The following is a 22,298-nucleotide window of genomic DNA, read 5'->3' as shown; positions in this document are numbered from 1 at the left end:
ACCCCCTCCCATGCTGCAGGGACACAGCCCCCCCCATGCTGCAGGGACACAGCCCCCCCCCCCATGCTGCAGGGACAGAGTCCACTCCCCATGCTACAGGGACACAGCCCACTCCCCCCCATGCTGCAGGGACACAGCCCCCCCCCCCATGCTGCAGGGACACAGCCCCCCCCCCATGCTGCAGGAACAGAGTCCACTCCCCATGCTACAGGGACACACCCACCCCCCATGCTGCAGGGACACACCCACCCCCCCATGCTGCAGGGTCACAGCCCACCCCCCCATGCTGCAGGAGCACACCCCGTTCCTCCCTGCCATCTCCTGTCATTCCCTAGGAAGATGGCCCTGTGGAATCAGGCACTGTTCACCAGAGCTTTAAATAAGTGCAGAAACTGCCTCAAATACTTTAACCCTTTTATTCTTTCCTATACTACTTCAAAAATGTTCCAGAAAACCAAATTATTAGTTGATATTTAAGTGATGTAAAATTTGAACATACGGATTTTAAACAGTCATCCCGATTCCCAGTTCCCCCAATCATCAAGGCCATTTGACGTGGAGGTTTGCATCCTCGTTGCCGGGAAAATGCAGGCATCACTCACGGAAGTGAGATGGCCTCCATTCCCGGGACTCCATCTGGTGGACCCCACAGGGCCTGCCACGCCCCTCAGCAGCTCCCTGTGCTGTCACTGGCCAGCCGGCCCTTGGGTTGCACAGAAAGTATCCCTGTGCCCCTAAATCTGTATCTATAAAATACAAGAAATTGTGTTTACCTTCTATAAATAAAAACACGAAAAATGTAAAAAAAAAAAAAAAGCCTTTCATGTTATAAATAGTGCCGCAGTGAACCTTGGTCGTGCTGCCACGCTGACTTCTAGATTATTTTAAGACTCCTTCTTAGCGGGACACGGCTGGTCGACAAGATGACGTTTCCTCTTTGCGCTCTCTCTCTCTCTCTCTTGCACTTACTCTCGCCCAGATCAGTAGGATTTGGAGCTGACTGCTATCAGGACTGCTGTGGCCACAGGTTCCTTTCCTACATCTATGAACTGGGCAGCACCCGCCCACCCCATCCCCCGCTGCAGGTTCTCAGGGGCCGCAGCCGCCCTGGACCTGAACCTGCTTCCTTCTCAGGTACTGATTGAGAGCAGAACAGGCCGATCGGCCCACCCGTGGGACGAGGGCCTTTCCTGCAGGAACACTCCAGTCTGGTCTGTCCGGGAGACTGATCAGCTTTGCAAGCCACCCCTCTACCCCCATCCAGCAGGGGCCGGCACCGGCCAGGAAGCACCCAAGCCTGCCGCATCCTGGAGTCTGGTGGATCTTCTTGGTCCTGGGCTTATGTGGCCTTTCCACAGCCTGCAGCAGGACTGACGACAGCTGCCCCGCCCCCCGCCCAATCCCCCACCTCCCCAACCCCCACCCCTGCTGTCCTGATGAGGAGGACCCTGACCGTTCTCAGATCACACCCGAGGCCCCACCCACCCGGGACCTGTGGGCGGGGCTGCGCAGCTGTGCTGCCCCGTGGCTCAGCCCTGCACAGGGCTCAGCTTGTGTGTGCCTGGGCCTGGCCCAGCAGCGCCCATCCCCAGCATTCTCACCTCGCCAGCACCGCCAGGCGCAGCGTGCCCGCAGCCACCCTGGGCTCCTCCTCTGTGTCTTCAGATGGCACCTGCATCTGCCCAGCCCCCGAGGCCAGCTCAGTTCACCCTCGGTCTCATACCCTCAGACCAGAGCCCACTTGTCACGTTGGTAAAAGAGGGGGTGGCGGCTCCCACACATGCCCAGGTCCTAATCCTAGAAGCTGTGTATTTGTTGCCTCTTTGGCTAAGAGGCAAGATCCTGAGATGGGAGAGGAAGTCGGAGGACGAGGCAGAACCAATGCATCCCCGCCAGTGCTTGTCTGGGTGGAAGGGAGACAGAGGGGGAAGAGAGGTGGCAGGGGAGGGGGAGGCCCAGAGACAAGGAATGCAGGGGAGGGGCGCTTCCCCAGACCTCCAGGGAGCACAGCCTGCCCCTGGATTTCAGGGCTCCAAGAGGGTCGCTGTCATCCATTGGCTCTGTGTACCTGGTCGCCGAGACAGCCCTGCCAGTCCTTGCATGTGCTGTGTGTGTGTGGTCCTGTCACTCAACTTCCCTGCACCTCGGTGTCCTCGGTTTGTAAGAGGATGCTGGACAAACAGCCACCGACGGCAAGCTTGGTCATTACTATCACTGCTGCTGTTCCCGCCAGCAGCCTCCAAAACTCTCATACTCACCACGCCCGGGGGCTGAGTTTCCTGCGTGTATGAGCCTGGGGCTGCCTGTTTGCTGTGCCTGGCCTCGGTGCGTGGACATGGCCCCTTCTGCCTGGCCCTGGCTGTGTCCGTAACCTTTGGAAACCACGGGTTTGCAAGGGGCAGCTCTTGGCGACTTGGCATTTCCATGGAGACAAGAAGGGCTGCGGCTGTCTCCATCTCCCTCCGCCAGGCTCAGCATAGTCCAAACAGGGTGGACGGTGGAAGGTCTGACTTGGGGGTGGCTGCCCCTTTGCCACTTTTGGTCTGTGGCCTCCCAGGGCTGGATGGGGAGGTGGCCTGCAGCCATAGTGTCCACCTACTGAGCAAGGCCAGAGCTGGTCAGCCGGTGCACGAGAAAGGCTTCCTCCCCACTCACTCAGCTAGGGGACTGGGTGAGGCCAGTCAAGCACAGGGCCGTCTGCCTGGGTGCCTTCCAGGGAGCTCTCTCCTCCCATTTTTGTGGTTTCTAGTGGCCCCTGCCCACCTGAGGACCCACACCCTGTGCGTGATACATGCACCTTCCCCAGCCGGAGCGGTGAGCATCCTGTCCTCACCTACCTTCTGCCAAGGTGCCGGCAGCCTGGCCCCCCATCAGCTGCCTCTGGTGTCTGCCGGGGTCCCTCCCCTGAGCCTTGTTAGGGGCCTGGAAGGGCCCCTCCAGGCAGCAAGGAGACCCTGGCCCCCTATGTTCTCCCCAGGCACCTGACATCCCCCTCTGTATTGACTTCCTGGGGCTATGATGCTGTTCCACCAGCAGGGGTGACTCAGAGCACGGAAGGTACTGTGTCTGGAGGCCAGGAGTCCAATCGAAGTGTTGGCAGGGTGGTTCCTCCTCTCTGCTGGTTTCTGGCTGTAAGGCCACCATAAGACACACCGAACACTGGAGGTGGGGGAAAGGGTTTCTTGATGGGGGAAATCCGACAGGCCAGAGGGAAGGGGTGAAGAAGGGGCGGGGTGGGTCTAGAGAGAGATCAGGAGGGAGAGCATGTGTGTGGGAAGCAGGTGCTGTTACACTTTTGTAGGGGAGCAGCGAATCCCGTTAGGGTGGGGGTGGAGCTGACACCTGCGGTTGGGCCATTTGGTCACCTGGCTTCCAGCAATGGCGGCAGGGGCCAGAGCCTAGGAGGGTGTCCAGGGCAGAGATGATGCCACGGATAAGACCATGCCATTTTACTAACACTGGCAGTCCTGGGTGCAGCTCCACAGTCTCTGTCTTCATTGTCACACAGCCGTCTGTCCAGTCTGTGTGTCTCAGTTCTCCTTCCTGGTCCTTGGGCTTAGGGCTTGCTCTCATCAAAAGTCCTCACCTTATACTGTGTCTGCAAAAATTGCAACTGAGTCTGCGCTCCCAGGTGCCAGGGCCTGAGACTTGGGTATGTCCAAGCATCCGGCCCACATCTGAAGAGGAGAGCGGGCGAGCTGGGTGGGGAGGGTAGCTGAGGGTGACGTGGTCTTGATGGGCTGGGTCTAAGGGTTACCCATGCAGCACTGTCCTTGGCAAGACCATCATACACCCAGATTCCTCGGGTCCCCTTAACTTTCCAGAGTGCTCTGCACACACCTCTGCTTAGAAAGCACCCTCAGATGAGACCCTCCCTCCAGAACCTTCCAGCATGAGGACCCCTGAGGCTTTGAGCCCAAGGAGCTGTGGGTAGGATATGCTGATCACCCCACAGTCACCGCCGTCCACGGCCAAAACACCAGTTTTATTCTGAGGTTAATCTTCGGTTTCTGGAGAAGCCAGTTTTTAATAAGCTCACGCTTCGTAGCATGCAAGGTTTTTGTCTGGATTTTTTTTTTTTTTTTTTTTTTGGACAGGTAGAGTTATAGACAGTGAGAGAGAAAGAGAGAGAGAAAGGTCTTCCTTCCTTTGGTTCACCCCCCCAAAATGGCCGCAACGGCTGGAGCTGTGCCTATATGAAGCCAGGAGCCAGGTGTTTCTCCTGGTCTCCCATGGGGTGCAGGGCCCAAGCACTTGGGCCATCCTCCACTGCACTCCCGGGCCACAGCAGAGAGCTGGCCTGGAAGAGGAGCAGCTGGGACTAGAACTGGCGCCCATATGGGATGCTGGTGCCACAGGTGGAGGATTAACCAAGTGAGCCAGGGCACCGGCCCTGGATTTTCTTTAACAGAATAATTTAAGTTCTAAAAAGAAAGCTGAGCCTCCCATGCTGACTGCGGGGCAGGGCCGAGCAGCCCAGATTTGGGCTGGAGGGTGTTTTCCGAGCTACCAGGAAGGGACTTTGGAAAGCTGCTTTGGGGGCAGGTGTCCGGCCACCAGGCGGCCTCACCGACATGGCAGGCAGGCACACCTGGGCGCTGGGAGGGTGAGGCCGGGCAGCTGCTGTCTCCCTGGCCTTGTGTTTCTCTTCCCATCTCCTCACTGCTGTCTCTTATCTGTTTTTCCAGGATTCCTCCTCGGCTGGACCCGCCCCCTCGGCCGTCCCTCGAGCCGCCACCGTGGCTGGAGAGCACAGCACATCTCCCAAAGTCCAGCTCCCCCTCAACGTGTGAGCTCTCCTTGGTTTGTTGGGGTGCCCGCGCCTTCACCCCTCCCCCACCCCATGCCAGACTGTGTGAGGATTCTGCTGGGTTCTTCCATGTGGTCCTGGCTGGTCCGTGTAGTGAGATGTGGGTGTGGCGGTACTGCTGAGAGCGGAGTTAGGGAGCCGAAATCTAGAAGGTCCTCTATTATTATTATTTTTGAGAGATGACAGAGAGAGAGAGAGAGAGAGAGAGAGAGAGGGAGAGAGAGACTGAGAGCTCACATCCTTGGGTTCACTCCCTAAATGCTCACAGTGGCCAGGCGAAAAGCTGGGTGCTGGATATGCAATCCAGATCTACGTGGGTGGCAGGAACCCAATTACTTGAGCCGTCACCATTGCCCCCCAGGGTCTGCATCAGCAGGAAGCTGGAGTAATGTTCAGCCTTGGACTGTCAGGAAAGAGCCTGCCTTAGCATGGAACACAGGCCCCTGAGAAGGTCTGGGGTGGGGAGGAGCTGGCGGAGCAGTGAGGGCCGGGGGAGCTCGGGGCAGAAGGACTCAACATTAATCCCCGCAGCTGCCCTCCCAGGGCACGCCAGGTGCACGCACACCGTCCCCAAACAGAGCCAGATGAGTCCTGGACCGGAAGTGAGATGCACATCCTGTTTAAAAATCCTGCTGTTTAAAAATTCGCACTTAGACTGCTTTCTGCCCTCGTTTGGCCCCTGAACGAGTGTTTCGGTGGTGAAGCGTACAAATTGGCAATCAGAACAGCGAGGATGGAAAGTTCCACCGACCAGGGCAGGGCAGAGAGGCGCACAGGCCCGGCTGCAGAATGCAATGCATTTCCAGCCTAAGAGTGCCCTTTGCAAAAGTAACTTGCCAAGCTTCTGAGGGTTTCCTGCAAGTGTTAGCGGAGATGAGTAGCAGGGTTCTTGTCTTTGCACAAGAAAGAATTCAGATGTGAGACAGAGAGCAACGTAGCAGGGTGTACTGGGGACAGGGCATCCATCAGAACAGAAGGGAGAGAGAGAGAGAGAGAGAGAGAGAGCCCAGTCACTCAGACTGGGGGAAAGTGAGGTTACATGGCTGAATGGAGAGAATACTACTCCTGGGGAGCCAGGCGGGAGGCTCAGCAGAGAGCAGAGAGCTGAGCACGCAGTCCGTGTTCAGACCCCCAGTTTTTAAGGGAATTGACCTCATTCTTCCACTGACTCCCTTTACCCCCCCCCCTTCTCCTCCAGGACAAAGGTTTGCTGAGTGTAAATTAGGAAGTCCCTCCCAGATTTACTGCTCCATATTAGCAGACTGGGGAGCCCACCTGGCACCAGGCAGGGGAGGAGCCTCCTCTAGGGTGCCTGCCTCGGAGGAAGGCTGGGGAGGTTTTGTTGCTGGATGTCATGAGGCCGGGTAACCATCTGGTGCTGAGGAGAGAGGACTGTCCTGCGAGCTGGGACCACCGGGAAGGTTATCAGGGTCTGGGCAGGACTTCGCAGTGTAGCTGCGGGGCTGCTTCCAAGGGGAGTTCCTGCAGACACTGCTTCCTCAGGCCCCTCACACACACACCCACACACCCACACCCACACCCACACACACACACACACACAGGCTCATTTCTAACTCGCCACTTAACAGTCTGGTGCATGCTCGCCTACTCAAGTCAGCACATTTGGACTTTGCCTGGTGCCGGCTACAAAAGCTGTGCCGTGACCAACCAAGCTAAAAAAAAATGTGTGACTTACCTAGTGTTCACCCCGCTCCCTGAAGGGAGCACAGATTTCCAAGCTACGTTCTAGATGTCTTCGGGTTAAAATTCAAATTTTCACCCACATTCAACAGGGATACAATTAGCCTGTTCCTGCATTCACAAGTTCTGCACCTACCGTTCCGCATTTGCCAGTTCCCATGGATACAGCCAAGCCATGGATGGGAAATAGTCAAAAGTCAAATTCCAGAAAGTTCCAAAAGGCAAAACTTGGACTTCATGTGCACCCAGTGCTGTGTTCAATGTACACACAGGAAGCAGTGGGTGGGCTTTATGTCAGGCGCTGTAGGTGTCTTGGTGATAAAAGTGAGAATATGTTGCATACAAATACCACGTATGTGGAGGACTTGTGCATCAGTGGATTTCAGTGTCCACTTAGGGCCTGACCCAGTGCTCCTGGGTTCTGAGAGACTGTCTAGCCGTTTTCTGTCCCTGCTCCTGGGTCCGTTGAAACAGGTGCCTCACAGCTGGGCCCCGGGGGGACACATGGTGGGGCTGGGGAGTTCAATTCTTGGAGAATTGAATGCAGATGCCACCCTAGAAGGGAGATCTGTCTCTGCAGAGGATGGCCCAGTGCCTTCCCCATGTGGGAGGCAGAATGCAGGCCAGGGTGGGAGACACTGAGTACCTCAAGGGCAAAGCTCAGCCATGTCCAGGCTCCAGCAGCTGCTACCTGCTCCTGGAGGGCCAGCAGTGTCCCCTCCCTGGATGGAGACTGCTGCTCTATCTTAGAGACCCCAGGGTTGCCCGGCGAAGGCCTTCAAGTCTTGGGCAGATGTTCAGTTTGGCATAGAGTGTAGAGGATCCTCTTCCTCACCAAGCCCCTCTGCCTTGGGGACAAAGCTGCTTGGCCCGCCCCTCTCCCCTCTTCACTCTTCCTCTCTGCCTTAGCCCAGGGCATGGCTGTTCTGTTTAAGCTGACTTTCCTCAGGGTAAGGGAAGGGATTCAGGTCAGCTCTTTCCTTCTGAAGGTAACAAGGAGTTGGATAGGAAGGCGTCTGCTGGCTCTGGCTGTGTTGAGCTCAGTGTGTGCATGTGTTCTTCAGTTACATGGAGTAGCAGGCATAGGCTAGACAAGACCTCATATGTTACATCAGTATGCATGATCCACTGAAATCCTCTGAAATCCCATTGTTTATGTCATTGCCCAGTATGAAAAGCTGAGGTTGACCTTGTCGGTGTATTAGGTAGGGTGCTTTTTTAAGATTTATTTATTTATTTGAAAGTCAGAGTTACACAGAGAGAGGAGAGGCAGAGAGAGAGAGAGAGAGAAGTCTTCTGTTCGATGGTTCACTCCCCAGTTGGCCACAGTGGCCAGAGCTGCGCCGATCCGAAGCCAGGAGCCAGGAGCCAAGAGCTTCTTCTGGGTCTCCCACGTGGGTGCCCAAGGACTTGGGCCATCTTCTACTGCTTTCCCAGGCCACAGCAGAGAGCTGAATCGGAAGTGGAGCAGCTGGGTCTCGAACCAGCACCCATATGTGTTGCTGGTGCTTCAGGCCAGGGCATTAACCTGCTGTGCCACAGCACTGGCCTCAGGTAGGGTGTTAATCTGACTGCTCATTCTTGCTCGGTAACTCTGGGTAGCTAGGGGTCCTGTGGGTACTGGTGCCCAGGCAAGGTCAGGATTGTTCCCCGACTGTTCCCAGTGCAGACTCTCTAAGTCACGTGCAAAGGTTTGAACTTGAACAAGTGTGGAGCTGTCTACAAAAGCAACCTCAGCAGCCATGTGCCGGCGGGGGAGCGGTGGCCATGGGACTCCAGGCCCAGACGGGAAGGCCCATGTGGACATTAGTGCAGGAGTAACTCCAGCAGACCCTTGTCCATAATCCTCATTGCCACGTGGCTTGCATTCCTGCAGCCACAATGTGTGCCTGAAACGGTAACCCTGGCGACAGAGGGGCCCGTTCTCACTTGGCCGGCCTAGCACATAACCGGTTTCCATGGCGCTGACGTGTTGTGTGGTTGGGGGATGTGCAGGAATTGGCCTCTGTTCTCACACCAGCACCCAGAGGCGGCTACCCATCCTCAGAGACCCCAGTCTCAGTGCTCTGGGAGGTCCCCTCTGGCCCTGGGCTGTGCCTGCCACTGTCCAGCCAACTTGCTGGGTTTCCCATAGGCTCATGCATATGTCCGGTGCTGGAGGCCCACTGCAGGTCAGAGCCCAGCCAGCCCAAGGTTGAAGGGTGATGAGAACCTTGGATGGGCAAGAGGGCCCAAAGGAGGTGGGAAGAGCCTTCTCCCTGGCTGAGCAGCCCTGACCCGTGAGGGACCAAGGAGAGCAGCAGAGACCGAGCGCCCCTGCCGTATGCAGCCCGCTGGGAGCTCTGCTGGGCTTCGGGTACTGGACAGGGAGGCATAGCGCAGGCCTCAGCGGGACGCCCAGGGCTGACCGTGACTTGCCTCTGGGGAGATGCCCGTGCGCCCCAGCTCCGGCTCATCTGCCTGTGCTCCAAGAGCAGCCCCACCTCCTGGCTGCTGGAGCCTCCCTTGCCCTCTGCGAGGGGGCTTCCCTGGGCAGTCGGTGTATGGCTGGGGAAAACCGGGCGCTTCTCGAAGCCTCCAGAGGGGCCACGAGGCTTGTTGCTGGGGCCAGAGACACGGGGTGAGCAGCCTGGGCACACGGAGCAAGTCCTGCCCTGTAGCACCAGCGTGGCCCATGTCGGGGTCTGGAAGCGGACCGTGAGGTGGAGGCGTCTGGGGACTGCTCTCAGGACCCGCCATGAGGAAGAGAGCTCCTGAGATGTGTCTGATGGTCTGGGCTCTAGGGCTTTGGCTCTGTGAGTGGGCACAGTTGTCCCCAGCCTGAGCAGGGGTGGGTGGGCTGGCAAGGAGGGCAGAAGCAGAGGCCTCCTAGCAGGGTGGGTAGGGGAGAATCTGTTACGTGTTTTCGGAGAAACATGAGCAAACTTCCAGCTGGAGGGGAAGGGAGTGAGATTGACAGCAACACTGCAATGCTGTGATTCACCCTGATGAGGACGGAAGAGAAATCTGCAGACAGTTACCAGCAGGGGAATCTTACTGCAGCAATCAGCGAGCCACATGGGTGAGCAGAGGCCGGCTCAGGCACGTGACAGCACACGACGCTCACTGGCATGCCGTGTTGCCACAGCCACCAGCCTGTCCCAGAGCGCCAGACAAGGAGGGCACAGGGCTGAAGTCCAGCCCCTGGCTTAGTGCCCAGTGGTGCACCTGCAGGGCCTGCTTCCTCTTGGGGGGGGCACCTTTCCCTCAGCCACCTACTCACAAGAGGCACTTTTCCCTCACTGGCAACAAGGCCATTGTAGGATACAGGGCAGTGATACAGAGGGCTCTCAGCACCGAACCAACCGACTACTGCCTCTGATGAGGTACATTTAGAACCACTCTCTGCGTGAGAACCCACACAGGTGATCTCTGGGCATGGCGGACTGCCCAGCTGGCCTGGGTGGGCTGTGGAAGCAACCCAAGCAGTCAGTGGCCAAAGCCTTTTGAAGCAAATGGAAAACAGGAGCCTGGAGGAGAAAAACCATGCTCGCAGGTGCACCTGGCCCTCCCGGGTTCCACACCTGCTTCCGACACATGTGCCCCCCGCGGCGCCCTGAGGATGCTGTCCGACTCGGCCAAGCACCTTGGACAACCAAGGGGCCCTTAGGGTGGCTGTCTCTTGGGAGCCACAAGTGACCAGATGAGGGAGGCTGCAGCAGAGACCCAGGGGGACTGGCAGCAGTGGTGGGGAGGAGCTGATCCGTTCACGAGATACAAGCCGCTCTCCCTGCGTGGCCCATCCAGTCCTCCTGAGTCACTCAGAAAGGAAAGCAGATGGAGAATGACACGCTCCCCACTGGGGTGGGCCCCTCCCAGCACAGGCTGGAGCCACAGACGCCACACCAAGAAAACGACCTGGAAGAGCCATTTGCTTCTGGTTTTCCCTTGGAAACACCCAAAGAAAAAAAAAAGCAGGAGGGGAGAGATTTTCCAAGGTGAAGTCAGGCTTATTTGCATTGTGGTTCCCAGCAACCTGCACCTAGAGGCTGAAGTTAACCCGTCGAGGCAGAGGAGGGCTTACTCACCTGACAGAACGAATTTCAAACTGAGGATGGAAAGCCCAGGTGTGTTGGTGCCCTGGAATAAGTCGCTGCAGCCTCTCCCTGTATAGTGAGCCCTGTGCCCCCCCAACCCCACCCCGCCCCGCCCCGCTGATCCCAGAATCAACCTCTCTGCAGGCCGTGCACTGTCTCGGCCCTGCACGGATATGCACAGACTCTCATCTATGCGCACGTTGGCGTCCCTGGCCGCCGAATTCCTGCAGAGTGTGCACAAGACCTCATGTCTGTCACAGGGCAGGCATCAGTTCTGTGCCTCCCCTGATGGCTGGGCACCTGCTGTGTGTGGCTGAGACCTCAGGGAGAGGAAGGGCACTGGTGACAGCGCTTGGAGAAAGAGTGTCCACCAGGGGCCGGCGCCATGGCTCACTTTGTTAATCCTGCGCCTGTGGCACTGGCATCCCATATGCGTGCCGGGTTCTAGTCCCAGTTGCTCCTCTTCCAGTCCAGCTCTCTGCTGTGGCCTGGGAAGGCTGTGGAGGATGGCCCAGGTGCTTGGGCTCCTGCACCCGCGTGGGAGACCAGGAGGAGGCACTCGGCTCCTGGCTTCGGATCGGCGCAGCGCCGGCTGTAGTGGCCATTTGGGGAGTGAACCAATGGAAGGAATACCTGTCTCTCTCTCTCACTATCTATATCTCTACCTGTCAAATAAATAAATAATTTAAAAATTTTTTAACAAAAGAAAGAGTGTGCACTGTCCCTTGGGGTCTGTCCCCTGCTTGCGTTGCTGCCCGAGGGGTGTATGCATCCCCCGGGGGCTAATAACACACCTGAAACTCCCTACTGCTAAAAATTCAGACTTCCTGTGCAGAGGCTTTGATAAAGTACAACATTCAAATTCAAAGCAAAGATGTATTTATTTGCAAAGCAGAGTGATGGAGAAAGAAAGATTTTCCAATCACTGATTCACTGCGCAGATGGCTGCAAGGATGAAGCCAGGAGCCTGGAACTCTGTCCAGGGCTTCCACGTGGGTGCAAGGGCCAAGCACTTGGATCATCTGCTGTTTTCCCAGGCACCTTAGTAGGGACCTGGATCGTAAGCGATGAAGCCGGGACTTGAACCAGTGCTCTGGATATGGCCTGCAGGTACCACAGGCAGCGGCTTAACCCGCTGAGCCACAACACTGGCCCCTGGATCTTTTCTTCACACCTGAACAGCACATCTCTGTGGAGTCTGTGCTGGGGAACGGGAGGTGAGTGGGCTTGGAGCCGGCGTCCCTGCTTTGTGGCTGTGTGGCCAGCACGCTCAGTCTGAGTCAAATGGGGCAATGGGTGTTGGGCCAAGTTCACCTCTTGGTTTTCCATTTTCCTGCCTTCATTATTTCGTGAGGAGCTATGCCAGTGTTTATTTAAAATAAGAATGCAATCGTGAAAGAATCCTTTTCTGGCTTAAAAGTGAAAGCGGCCTTGAAATGTACTTCACCCCATATGAAGAAGCCTCATTTTTGTTATGATGGGGAAGGGAGAGAACTTCCCTTCTGTGCTGGGAAGTACCCGCAAAGTCCCTGTCCCATTAAGTGCCATCGGGATCCTAAAACGTTAGTAAAGAAAATCAGCTCATTCCCCAAAGATAATTAACTCTCTGTTACTTGAGGGCTACGCCCAAGTCCACAGCTCCGACTATCAAACAGTTCAGATATGGGCATTATCACAGGGCTGGCCCTTGCTTTTTTCTTTTTTAAAAGATTTATTTATTTATTTGAAAGTCAGAGTTACACACAGAGAAAAAGAGTGGCAGAGAGAGAGAGAGAGAGAGAGAGAGGTCTTCCATCCAGTGGTTCACTCCCCAGTTGGCTGCAACAGCCAGAGCTGTGCCTATCCGAAGCCAGGATCCAGGAGCTTCCTCCTGGTCTTCTCACTCAGGTGCTGTGGCCCAAGGACTTGGGCCATCTTCTGCTGCTTTCCCAGGCCATAGCAGAGAGCTGGATCGGAAGTGGAGCAGCCGGGACTCGAACCAGCGCTCATATGGGATGTGGCCACCACAGGCAGCAGCTTAACCAGCTGCACCACAGCACTGGCCCCACATGCACATGCTTTTCCCCTCAGCAGTCTTAATCTGAGCTTCAAAATCTGGATCCCTATTTTTTTTTTTTTTGACAGGCAGAGTGGACAGTGAGAGAGAGAGAGAGAGAGAGAGAGAGAGAGAAAGGTCTGCCTTTGCTGTTGGTTCACCCTCCAATGGCCGCTGCGGCCGGCGTACCACGCTGATCCGAAGGCAGGAGCCGGGTGCTTCTCCTGGTCTCCCATGGGGTGCAGGGCCCAAGCACTCAGGCCATCCTCCACTGCACTCCCTGGCCACAGCAGAGAGCTGGCCTGGAAGAGGGGCAACCGGGACAGAATCCGGCGCCCCGACCGGGACTAGAAGCCGGTGTGCCGGCGCTGCAAGGAGGATTAGCCTATTGAGCTGCGGCGCCGGCCAGGATCCCTATTTTTTAAAATTTTTGAACAAATGAATCTGCCATGTGCCACACGCTATCCTAACCTGCTCGGGGTCAAGGCCAAGGAAGAGAAATGACAGGGCCAGTGACGGGAGAGGAAGTGCAGAGGTCCTGAAGCCGGGGCCTGTTGGACGTACTCTGGGAGTATCCTGGAGTAGCTCTGCTGAGCAGGGCGTGCTGGGCCCCTGCTGCACACCCCTGAAGCTGAGGCTTGTGCTCCGCCCTCCTGGGGAGGCCGACAAGGCCACACATGCACAGCGCTGTGCAGGCGACACAGCAGAAACTGCACGCTACTGCTCCGGGGCCCCCCTGCCCCATCCTCCACGGGCAAGTGGCCTGCGTGGGCCCAGGGGAGGAAGACACTCGCCTGGCCCTGCCCCAGTCAGCTCCCCAGCAGAGCACAGACTGCTGGGCCCCCTGCTGGGCTCTGTGCCTGCAGCCTCAGCCTGGACCCCACCCCCCCACCCCAGCCACGGCTGGTAAATGCCCAGCCCCGGCCGCCTCCCGAACAAGCTCAAGGTGTCTGAGTGGTGCTTCAGGCCCTGCACAGCCCGCCCCAGCTGGCATTCTGGGCCCCAGAGCCAGAGCTGGTTCTGACGTCATACAGGGACCCAGCAAGGCCAGCGTAAGCAGGGTCTACGCGTCCATTCTGCAGCCTTGTGAGCAGGCACACTCGCCCTGTATGTTCCCAGCTCCCAGGATTCCCTGTCTGCTCTTTCCCTGTTCCTTGCCTCCTGCTGCTGCCCCAGCCTGGCCTTGTGGTAGCCACCGCCTCGCTCCGTGGCACCTGGGCAGCACGTGCGTGTGCACACACACACACACATACACACAGCAGTGCCCGCGTCTGTGGTGGAAACGCAGCTTTCTCACAACTTGTCCCTTTGCAGCAGGTCCTCTCTCCCCCTCAGAGAGGACGATTATGCCCTGCGTTCTCTTTGTCCCCTGGTCAGCTGGCTTAGCGCTGACCACCTGGGTCTTTCCAGCTGGGGGGGGGGGAAGGGTGGTGGTGGTGGTGGTGGGTACTCCCCCTGTTTCTGATTGCCAGTGTTTATCTTTTCCAACAGGGAGAGAAAGCCCCAGGCGCGCTGTCCCCCCGGGGCAGCAGCATGGGGCCAGGCACACTCAACAGCAGGTTGTTGTGGGCTGCTGTAGGCGCTGGCAGGTTTTACTCTAGTTTAGGGCTGCTCAGGACTCTTAGACTCTGCTCGGACGTGTTCCACCCTGCTTCGAACCACAGCGAGTGCACCCCGAAAGAGGGCGCCCCTGGAGTCAGGAGGGTGCCATGGGGAGTCCGCTCACTGGTGTGAGATCCGCCACGTGGAACTCCTTTAAAATCCCCCTGTGGAAGCTGGTGGGCCTGAGGCCTTGCCTGCTTTCCTAGCGGAGTCTTGTGAGCAGGTGCAGTTACCTGATGCACTTGACTCGTCCGTTTAAAGCCAGCCATTCCCCACACCCCGAAAGGAGCAGAGTAGCTCTGTGCCTGAGGTGGGTCCCCGTGGACCCCTGTGAGGTGTGGGTGCAGGGGTCTTCAGGTGTGTTACGAGAGGGGCTGCTGCAGGCTACATGGAAGCCCCCGGTTGGAGCTCTCCCCACCAAGTCTGCCGCTTGCTTGCTCGTCTGCAAGTGAGGCCACTCAGATAATTAGTCACAGTACAGATCTCGCAGGACGTGGGTGCCAAGAATTCCCAAACTGGGCGCCTTCTCTTCAGAAGGGGCCACACGTAGCTTCCAGCCCGGGCTGGTGGCATGAGGCATGCAGGTCAACAAGGCCTGGTTTGGTTCAGCGAGGAAAGCCCAGCCCCCAACCAGCTTAGCTCATGCGCACTTTTCCCTGAAGTTGTGTCCTGCTCAGAGCAGCAGGTCCCAGACAAAGTTGCAGGGCCCCGAGACCCAGCCCCTGGGGCCCCGTTCTGAGTCCCCTGGAGGGCCCTGGACTCAGGGAGCTGCTTCCCCCACCGCGGGCAGTGGAAGAGCGACTGCTTCTGCTCCCGCGCAGCCGCGCCAGCTGCCTCCGCGGCTTGCTCCAAGGAGTGACTCGGTGAGGGTGTGAGGCTGCTCCCACAGACGGCGCCCGGGCTCCTCCAGGGCTGGCTCCATCCAAGACGCCCTCCCGCCTGCCCTCTGCCCACAGGCACCTGGCGCTGTACGCCTACAAGCCCCAGAAGAATGACGAGCTGGAGCTGCGCAAGGGCGAGATGTACCGGGTGCTGGAGAAGTGCCAGGACGGCTGGTTCAAGGGCGCGTCCCTGAGGACCGGCCTCTCCGGGGTGTTTCCCGGCAACTACGTGACGCCCGTGTCCAGGTGAGGCCCGGGGTGAGCAGGGAGCAAGACCCCGCGCCCCAACCCTGACGGCTTCCCCTTCCCAGCTGGGTTTGCGTGGCTGGGCTCCGTGCACACTGGCTGCTGAGAGCGGAGGAGCGGGAACAGGAGGCGCTGGGGTGTGAGCGGGTGTGGGAAAGCTCCAGTGGGGTCCCAGGGCGCGTGCGCTGGTGTGCGGTGTTTCTCGGGGTGTGTTCTTGTGTGTGTGCGTGCATGTGTGTGAGTGTGTGTACAGTGTGTATGCCACATCAGTGTGTGCACCATGTGAGGGTTGTAGGCGTGTGGGCATGTACTACATATGTAGTATGGTGTTTGTGCATGTGTGTGCATGTGTGTGTGGTGCAGTGTGTGAGTGTGTGTATAGTGGGAGTGTACAGCCCACTGTGTCATGTGTATGTGTGAGCATAGAGTGTGCATGTGTGTCCACTGTATGTCATCATGCATCGGTTGTATGTAAAGCACACATGTACACATACTGTACATACAAAGAAAAATGGCTCATTCATAAGAGCAAGCCTTGTTGTTTACTGCTAGCTGAGAATGGTTTTTCTTCTTTGTGCTTTCTTGTATGTTACAAAACCTCTCTATTTATTACTTTCATAAAACAAACAAAAAAAAAGTCATTTTAAAAACTCACCAAAGAGGTAACCAGGGATTATCGGAAGATTTTCCACCACACTGAGGGGTCTAGCACCCAGTTTCAGTCCAGACAGTCTCGGCCGTGGAAGCCCCCAGCAGGCACAGCGGTAATTAAACAGAAGGCAAGTCCCTGGGGTTTCCATGGCAAACCCTGGCTCAAGACTGCTGTGAGACAGACTTAATATCAGCCAGACCTTGCTCCGAGCGCTGGGCTGATCCGTGCTTTTCACAGCTGTTAGCAGGCAATGGGAGGATGGCTACTCTCACGGTGCCTCTGTCCTGAGACCCACAGGGTGTCCAGGGACAAGGGTTAAAGGCCCCTTGACTCGGTGACCCTCGGCAAAGAGAAGCTGGGGAAGCAAGCCGCGAGAGGCTTCGGGGAATGCACAGGGCACTGCTGGTGGTGGGAGCTGTCCCCGGGCCACCTGTGCTTCTTCATAGGTGTGCAATGGCGTCCCCAAGGCATGTGACCCAGGGCTCTGGGCTGGCTTTTGCAGTCTGGGACATGGCTTGGCCTTAAAGCTGCTGGAGTCTCTCTGAGTGCTTTGAGGAACACAGGTGCAGCTGGCCGGCACCAAGGCAGGGCGCCCTCGCCCCTCTCTGCCCAGACTGTGGCGGGACTTCAGCAGGTGTCCAGGGCGCCTCAGCCTGACATTGACACCGGCATCCTTTACCCAACACAGCTAAACCCCTGGCTGGACTCTGGCTGTGGAGGGAGTGACCCTGGCCCTTGGGGCTACCCACATACCCCATCAAGTCTGGAATGCCTCCCCACCCCTTCTTCCTGCTGGATTAGGTCCGACACATCCTTCAGGGTCCTGTGTCCACTTGCTGTGGACAGTCTTGCCCAGCCTCCGCTTCCCCACGCCTCTGCCTGAATGGCGTGTCAGCACGTGCCACTCAATGTGGTCCACTACAGGTGTGTGGAGCCCCCTCACTTGCCAGCCCCTGGCCACAGTGTCCATGTCCGGCTTTGTACCCTTGGCTCCTTGCCTACTATTTGCTTATACTAGGTGCCTCTAAACGCAGGATGAATAAGGAAGTAAGTGAAATCTGATAGTTCCAGTCAAAAGCTTACCTCGAGAACTCTCTACCCTGCCGCTAGTGTAGCAAGAGTTTCAGTTCATAAAAATGGAGCTCCTGAGGCCCCCCTTGGGTGTCTGGCTGCAGCCATGCTTGGGCCCCTCCTCAGTTGCTTTTTGGTCTTTTTTTTTTTTTTTTTTTTTGGACAAGCAGAGCAGGCAGAGTGGACAGTGAGAGAGAGACAGAGAGAAAGGTCTTCCTTTTACCCCGTTGGTTTGCCCTCCAATGGCTGCTGCGGCCGGCGCACTGCGCTGATCTGATGGCAGGAGCCAGGTGCTTCTCCTGGTCTCCCATGGGGTGCAGGGCCCAAGCACTTGGGCCATCCTCCACTGCACTCCCGGGCCACAGCAGAGAGCTGGCCTGGAAGAGGGGCAACTGGGACAGAATCCGGCGCCCCGACTGGGACTAGAACCCGGTGTGCCGGCGCCGCAGGCGGAGGATTAGCCTAGTGAGCCGTGGCGCCGGCCTACTTTTTGGTCTTTTGCCAGGTGCATTTTGTGAAGAAGCTCAGTGCTAGGGAGAAGCGAAAGTCACTCTGGATCTGACCCTGTTGTGGTATCAGCAGCCCCGCCGAGAAGAAACCAGCAGGTGCCCCTCGTCAGTATCTCACACGTGGGCCCGTGCCCCACCCTGAAGCAGAAAGGCTGGCCTCGGACTTTAGTCATGGGAGTAGAGGACTGTCCCCTCCCCGGCGCTGCCCCAGGACACAACACCTTCTCGAAGCCTCAGTGTTTTCTAGGGAAATTGTCAACGCCACCGGGCAGATATGCTGAGCCTCCTAGGGTCAGCGGTCCGAGGGCTGGGCAGAGACCAGACGTGGAGGCACCCTGCTTGGAGTCCCGTGCAGCCTGGGGAGGATCAGAATTCATTTAAAAACAGGTGGAGGCACCGGGGGTGCGGCTGTCACTAAGGAAGTAAGGATACACTGTGAGAAAACACCCTGACCTGCAGAGGGAGGGGCTTATGGCTGTCACCGAGGCCGGTGTCTGCTGCCTTCCAAAGTGTGACTATGGCCTTGCAAATAAGTGGCCTTGCAAAACATATGAGCCCGCTCTCTTGCTTTTTTAAAAAAATTAATTAATTAATTTGAGAAGCCAAAAGACAGAGAGCTTCCATTTGCTAGTTCATTCCCCCAAATGCCCACGACACCCTCAGTTGGGACCGAAGCCAGGAGCCAGAAACTCAATCCAGGTCTCACACATGGGTGACAGACACCCAATTACTTGAGTCATCCCTGCTCTCTCTGAGGGAAGAAAAAAAAAAAACAACTGGAGTTAGGAGCCAAAGCTAAGACATACACCCAAGCACTCCAACGTGGCCTATGGGCATCTTGACCGCTAGGCTAGATGTCTGTCCTGGTCTTTAGAAATGACCCCCGTAGGTGGAGGAGAACTCCAACAGGGAGCGAGTGTGATTTGCTGGTTCCTGGCGGTGGGTGTCCTGCACCAGGCCAGTTCTGAGGAGAGACAGTGCTTCCCCCGTAACCCCCGGCAGGCCGGTCCATCCTGGGAGACCCCTCTCCCCTCAGCCATCGTGTAGAAGCCCCCACTGGGCACTGCAGCCTTGGAGGTCTTCCCTGCTGGAGGTTCTAGCCCTGGGGTTCAGGACACAGGGGCCACCTGGCCCAGGAGAGAGGGGCCAGCCAGAGCTGTGAATGCTGCTGTCTCAGAGGGCCAGGACGGAGGTTCCCAGCTCCTGGGCTGATGGACACAGCCATGTTAGAAGGAAGCAGGGCAGCGGCCCTGGTGCAGCGGGCTTGCTTAATCGGGAGCATTCTCCTGCTCTTTTATTTTTTATAATTTTTATAAAGATTTATTTGTATTTATTTCAAAGAGTTACAGAGAGAGACAGAGAGAGAGAGGTCTTCCATCCGCTGGTTCACTCCCCACATGGCTACAACGGCCGGAGCTGAGCTGATCCAAAGTCAGGAGCCAGGAGCTTCTGGGTCTCCCACATGGGTGCAGGAGCCCAAGGACCTGGGCCATCTTCCACTGCTCTCCCAGGCCACAGCAGAGAGCTGGATCGGAAGAGGAGCAGCCGGGACTCGAACATCAGGCCAGGGCTCTAAGCCGTGTGCCAGAGCTCCGGCCCCTCTCCTGCTTCTTCAGCACTCTCTTGTACTCGGGCACCCTCACCCCTGCACCGTGAAGGCTCTGTTCAGCCGAGCTCTGGACGTGGCCCATTACTGGGTTGCCTTGGTGCTGCCTTAGGAATTTGGCCCAGGGCCACTTGGTCTTCATCTCTCAGAGCCCCAAGGTGAGAGCGGGCCAGGCCTTTGCCAGAGGCTGCGTGGCCTGGTTTCCTTTGCGCGCTGTCACCAGTGTGATTCTGTTTCATTTCCCTAGGGTTCCTGTAGGAGCGGCAGGGCCTCCCCGGAATAATGGGGTCGGAGGGTCTCCACTGGCCAAAGGGATGGCCACAACCATGCACCCCGGCGGTGGGAGCCTGAGCAGTCCGGCCACTGCCACCAGGCCCGCCCTGCCCCTCACCACGCCGCAGGCCCACGCCCAGCACCTGGCAGCCTCCCCACCGGCCGGCAGCTGCCTGCGGCACATGGCCCAGCCGACGGCCAGCCAGGCCCGGAGCACCATTCCAACAGGTATGGATGCAGATGCCTGGGGGGTGGGGGGGGCTCATCTGCTGGGAAGGTGAATAAGGGGGTTTGTGGGACACAGATCACAAGGCATGGCTTGGCCAGCCGCCGTCGGGTGAGCTGTGGGTCTCGGAAGTGTGCCTGGTGCACAGTGGTACCCTCCCTGGCAGGAGGCCGGCGGGTACCAACAGTGTCTCCCGCAGTCCGGAGACCATGGCTGGCTGCACAGATCCTCTTACTAGCGCTCAGGGTCTCCCGGGGGGACAGCAGCTCACGGGACAGGCTGGTCCTGTGCACAGACTCCAGGGTCTCCTTCCTGGAGTGCTGTGAGGCTGGAAGGATTGATGGCTGATGCTCCCTTCATGGCAGCATTATCAATTGATAGACTGATGATTATCAATCAGTAGGCTGGTTTTCAGTTGACAGGCCAATACCAAGCAGAGTGACACGGCACACGCTCATTCTCCATGTCCCTCTCTCTCTGGTTCAGTCCTGCAGCTCCACCCCAGCAACTTAACCCAACACACACAGTCATTTCAGGGCCCTCCCTTGAGACACTAACAATGAGAGCCATTATGCCATGGCTTTGGGACTTCACCGTCGTGTGAGCTGGGGTGGCTAAGTCCTGTTCAAACTCAGCAGGAGGTGAGCACGTGTGCTGGGCTCTTAGCTCGAGCTGCTGAGCCCTGCTGCTGTCCGACTCACGGAACACTCTGGGAGCCTGCACGGAACCTTCCAGAACTGTAGTGCTGGCGACCCTGCCACTGCGCAGGGCAGGGGGGCATGACACAGAGCTCCTCTCCCACTCCAGCCCCGACCTCCCAGAAGCCGTCTCTCTCCCCTTCAACATGGTGTTTGAAAGGGCAACAAGGCCGGCGCCGTGGCTCAATAGGCTAATCCTCCACCTTGCGGCGCCGGCACACCGGGTTCTAGTCCCGGTCGGGGCGCCGGATTCTGTCCCGGTTGCCCCTCTTCCAGGCCAGCTCTCTGCTATGGCCAGGGAGTGCAGTGGAGGATGGCCCAGGTGCTTGGGCCCTGCACCCCATGGGAGACCAGGAGAAGCACCTGGACCCTGGCTCCTGCCATCGGATCAGCGCGGTGCGCCGGCTGCAGCGGCGGCCATTGGAGGGTGAACCAACGGCAAGGGAAGACCTTTCTCTCTCTGTCTCTCTCACTGTCCACTCTGTCTGTCAAAAAAAAAAAAAAAAAAAAAAAAAAAAGAAAGGGCAACAAGAGTGCAGGTTCTCTGGGGCGTTGGAAAGCGCTCAGCAGTAGGGGAACCAGCCGAGGACGGACCCACTGGAAGTGGCCAGCACAAAGTTGAGACAGCAGAGGCTGTGTTTTCTCCTCATCACTGCTGATGGAAGGAAAGCTGGGGGGTACCTGTGCCCCTCTCGAAACTCTCTGATCTCTGGTGCACCCATGTAGTGCTCTGACGTCTGCCTGCATGCCCCTGTGCCATTCTGGCGTACGTGGGACAGGCCGACTTGTTGGCAGACTTGAATTTCATGTCATTTAATGTCAGTGTTGTACAGCAGACACGGTGTCCTGCTGGCCACACCGTCTCTGCTCTGGGACTCTCCCTGGCCATCAAGAAAGTGATGCCAGCCGGGTCAGGAGGGCTGCGGGTGCCAGTGGAGGGAGGGGTCAGATGGGACGTTGTAAAAGCATTGTAAGAGCATTGTAGCTGCTTTTACTAAGCTGTTAGAGAAAAGAAGCAGTCAGTGGATGAAAGTCGAAAGAATAAACAGGCATTGCCATCAAATGATCCAGAGGGCGGAAATCAGAGTTGTAAGCCGGGATACCACTTTATGGAATATTCCTGTGGCATCGTGTGGAGCACAGCTGGGGTGGGGCGGCTGGGTGCAGCAGGAGCCAGCTAGGGGAGGTGAGAGGCGATAGGGGCCTGGCCCTGTGGGGGCTGCAGCGGCCGCACAGGGCACTGAACTAGTCAGGGAGGCAGGTTGGGTCTGAGTGCGAGACAGCTGCGTGGGAGACTCAGGGAGACCGGGAGTCAGGTCCACAGCCCCGGGACTCCTGGGCTAGCCCAGGGACAAAGGCATCCCCGGCCTGGAAGACACCACAGGGGCACTGGTTCCTGGGGGAAGGCGAGGGCGTGTGGTTGAGAGGTGTGGTGGCCGTGGATTGTGCTGCGGGCCCCTGGCTGACTGGGGGCTCACATCCTTGCGTTAGGATTCCCAGTCACTGTAGTAAAAGCCAAGCCCCTTTGTCCAGCATGCTCTGGAAGTGAGGTGCGGGTCCATGACCCCACCTGGCAACAGGGGCTCCTGCACCTGCTTGTGTTCAGCAGACACAAAGAGGAGGTGCCCTGTGGATCACTTTGGGGGAGCGGGGGCGAGGGCAGTGGAAATGCCCCCCTTTTCAGGAGCAGCAGGGATGGGCTTTGCAAGCTGTGGGTCCAGCCTCATGTGGAGTGGTGTCCGCACCCAGCAGTGGTGGGGTTGGCCCTGTCTCATGTATTCTTTGCGGCTTGCATCAGCCTGGATGGCGTCCTCCGTGTTTGCACACCTGGCCTCCGGGACCCGGGGGGAAGAATGCGTTGCCTCTCCCACACTGCAGGAGTTCTGGAGGAGTACTCTGTGGTCCCAGACGC

The 22,298-nt window shown here is 57.7% G+C and overlaps 1 protein-coding gene across 1 annotated transcript in view; it reads left to right on the top strand.

The window, feature by feature from the left end:
* The window catches only part of SH3RF3 (SH3 domain containing ring finger 3), a 330,082-nt gene that overhangs the window by 264,392 nt on the left and 43,392 nt on the right, over nucleotides 1-22,298 (top strand). Inside the window, exons 5-7 of the mRNA XM_008252855.5 lie at nucleotides 4,689-4,789; nucleotides 15,181-15,351; nucleotides 19,437-19,690. Coding sequence (XP_008251077.2) covers nucleotides 4,689-4,789; nucleotides 15,181-15,351; nucleotides 19,437-19,690 — 526 coding nt within the window. The remainder of the gene's footprint in view (nucleotides 1-4,688; nucleotides 4,790-15,180; nucleotides 15,352-19,436; nucleotides 19,691-22,298) is intronic.

This window comes from Oryctolagus cuniculus, chromosome 2 (genome assembly GCF_051225735.1).
Source record: "Oryctolagus cuniculus isolate XC-2025 breed Fujian yellow rabbit chromosome 2, ASM5122573v1, whole genome shotgun sequence".
In the NCBI taxonomy this organism is placed as follows: Eukaryota; Metazoa; Chordata; class Mammalia; order Lagomorpha; family Leporidae; genus Oryctolagus; species Oryctolagus cuniculus.
Note: the sequence above shows the minus strand (reverse complement) of the source record. Positions and strands in the feature narration are given on the sequence as shown.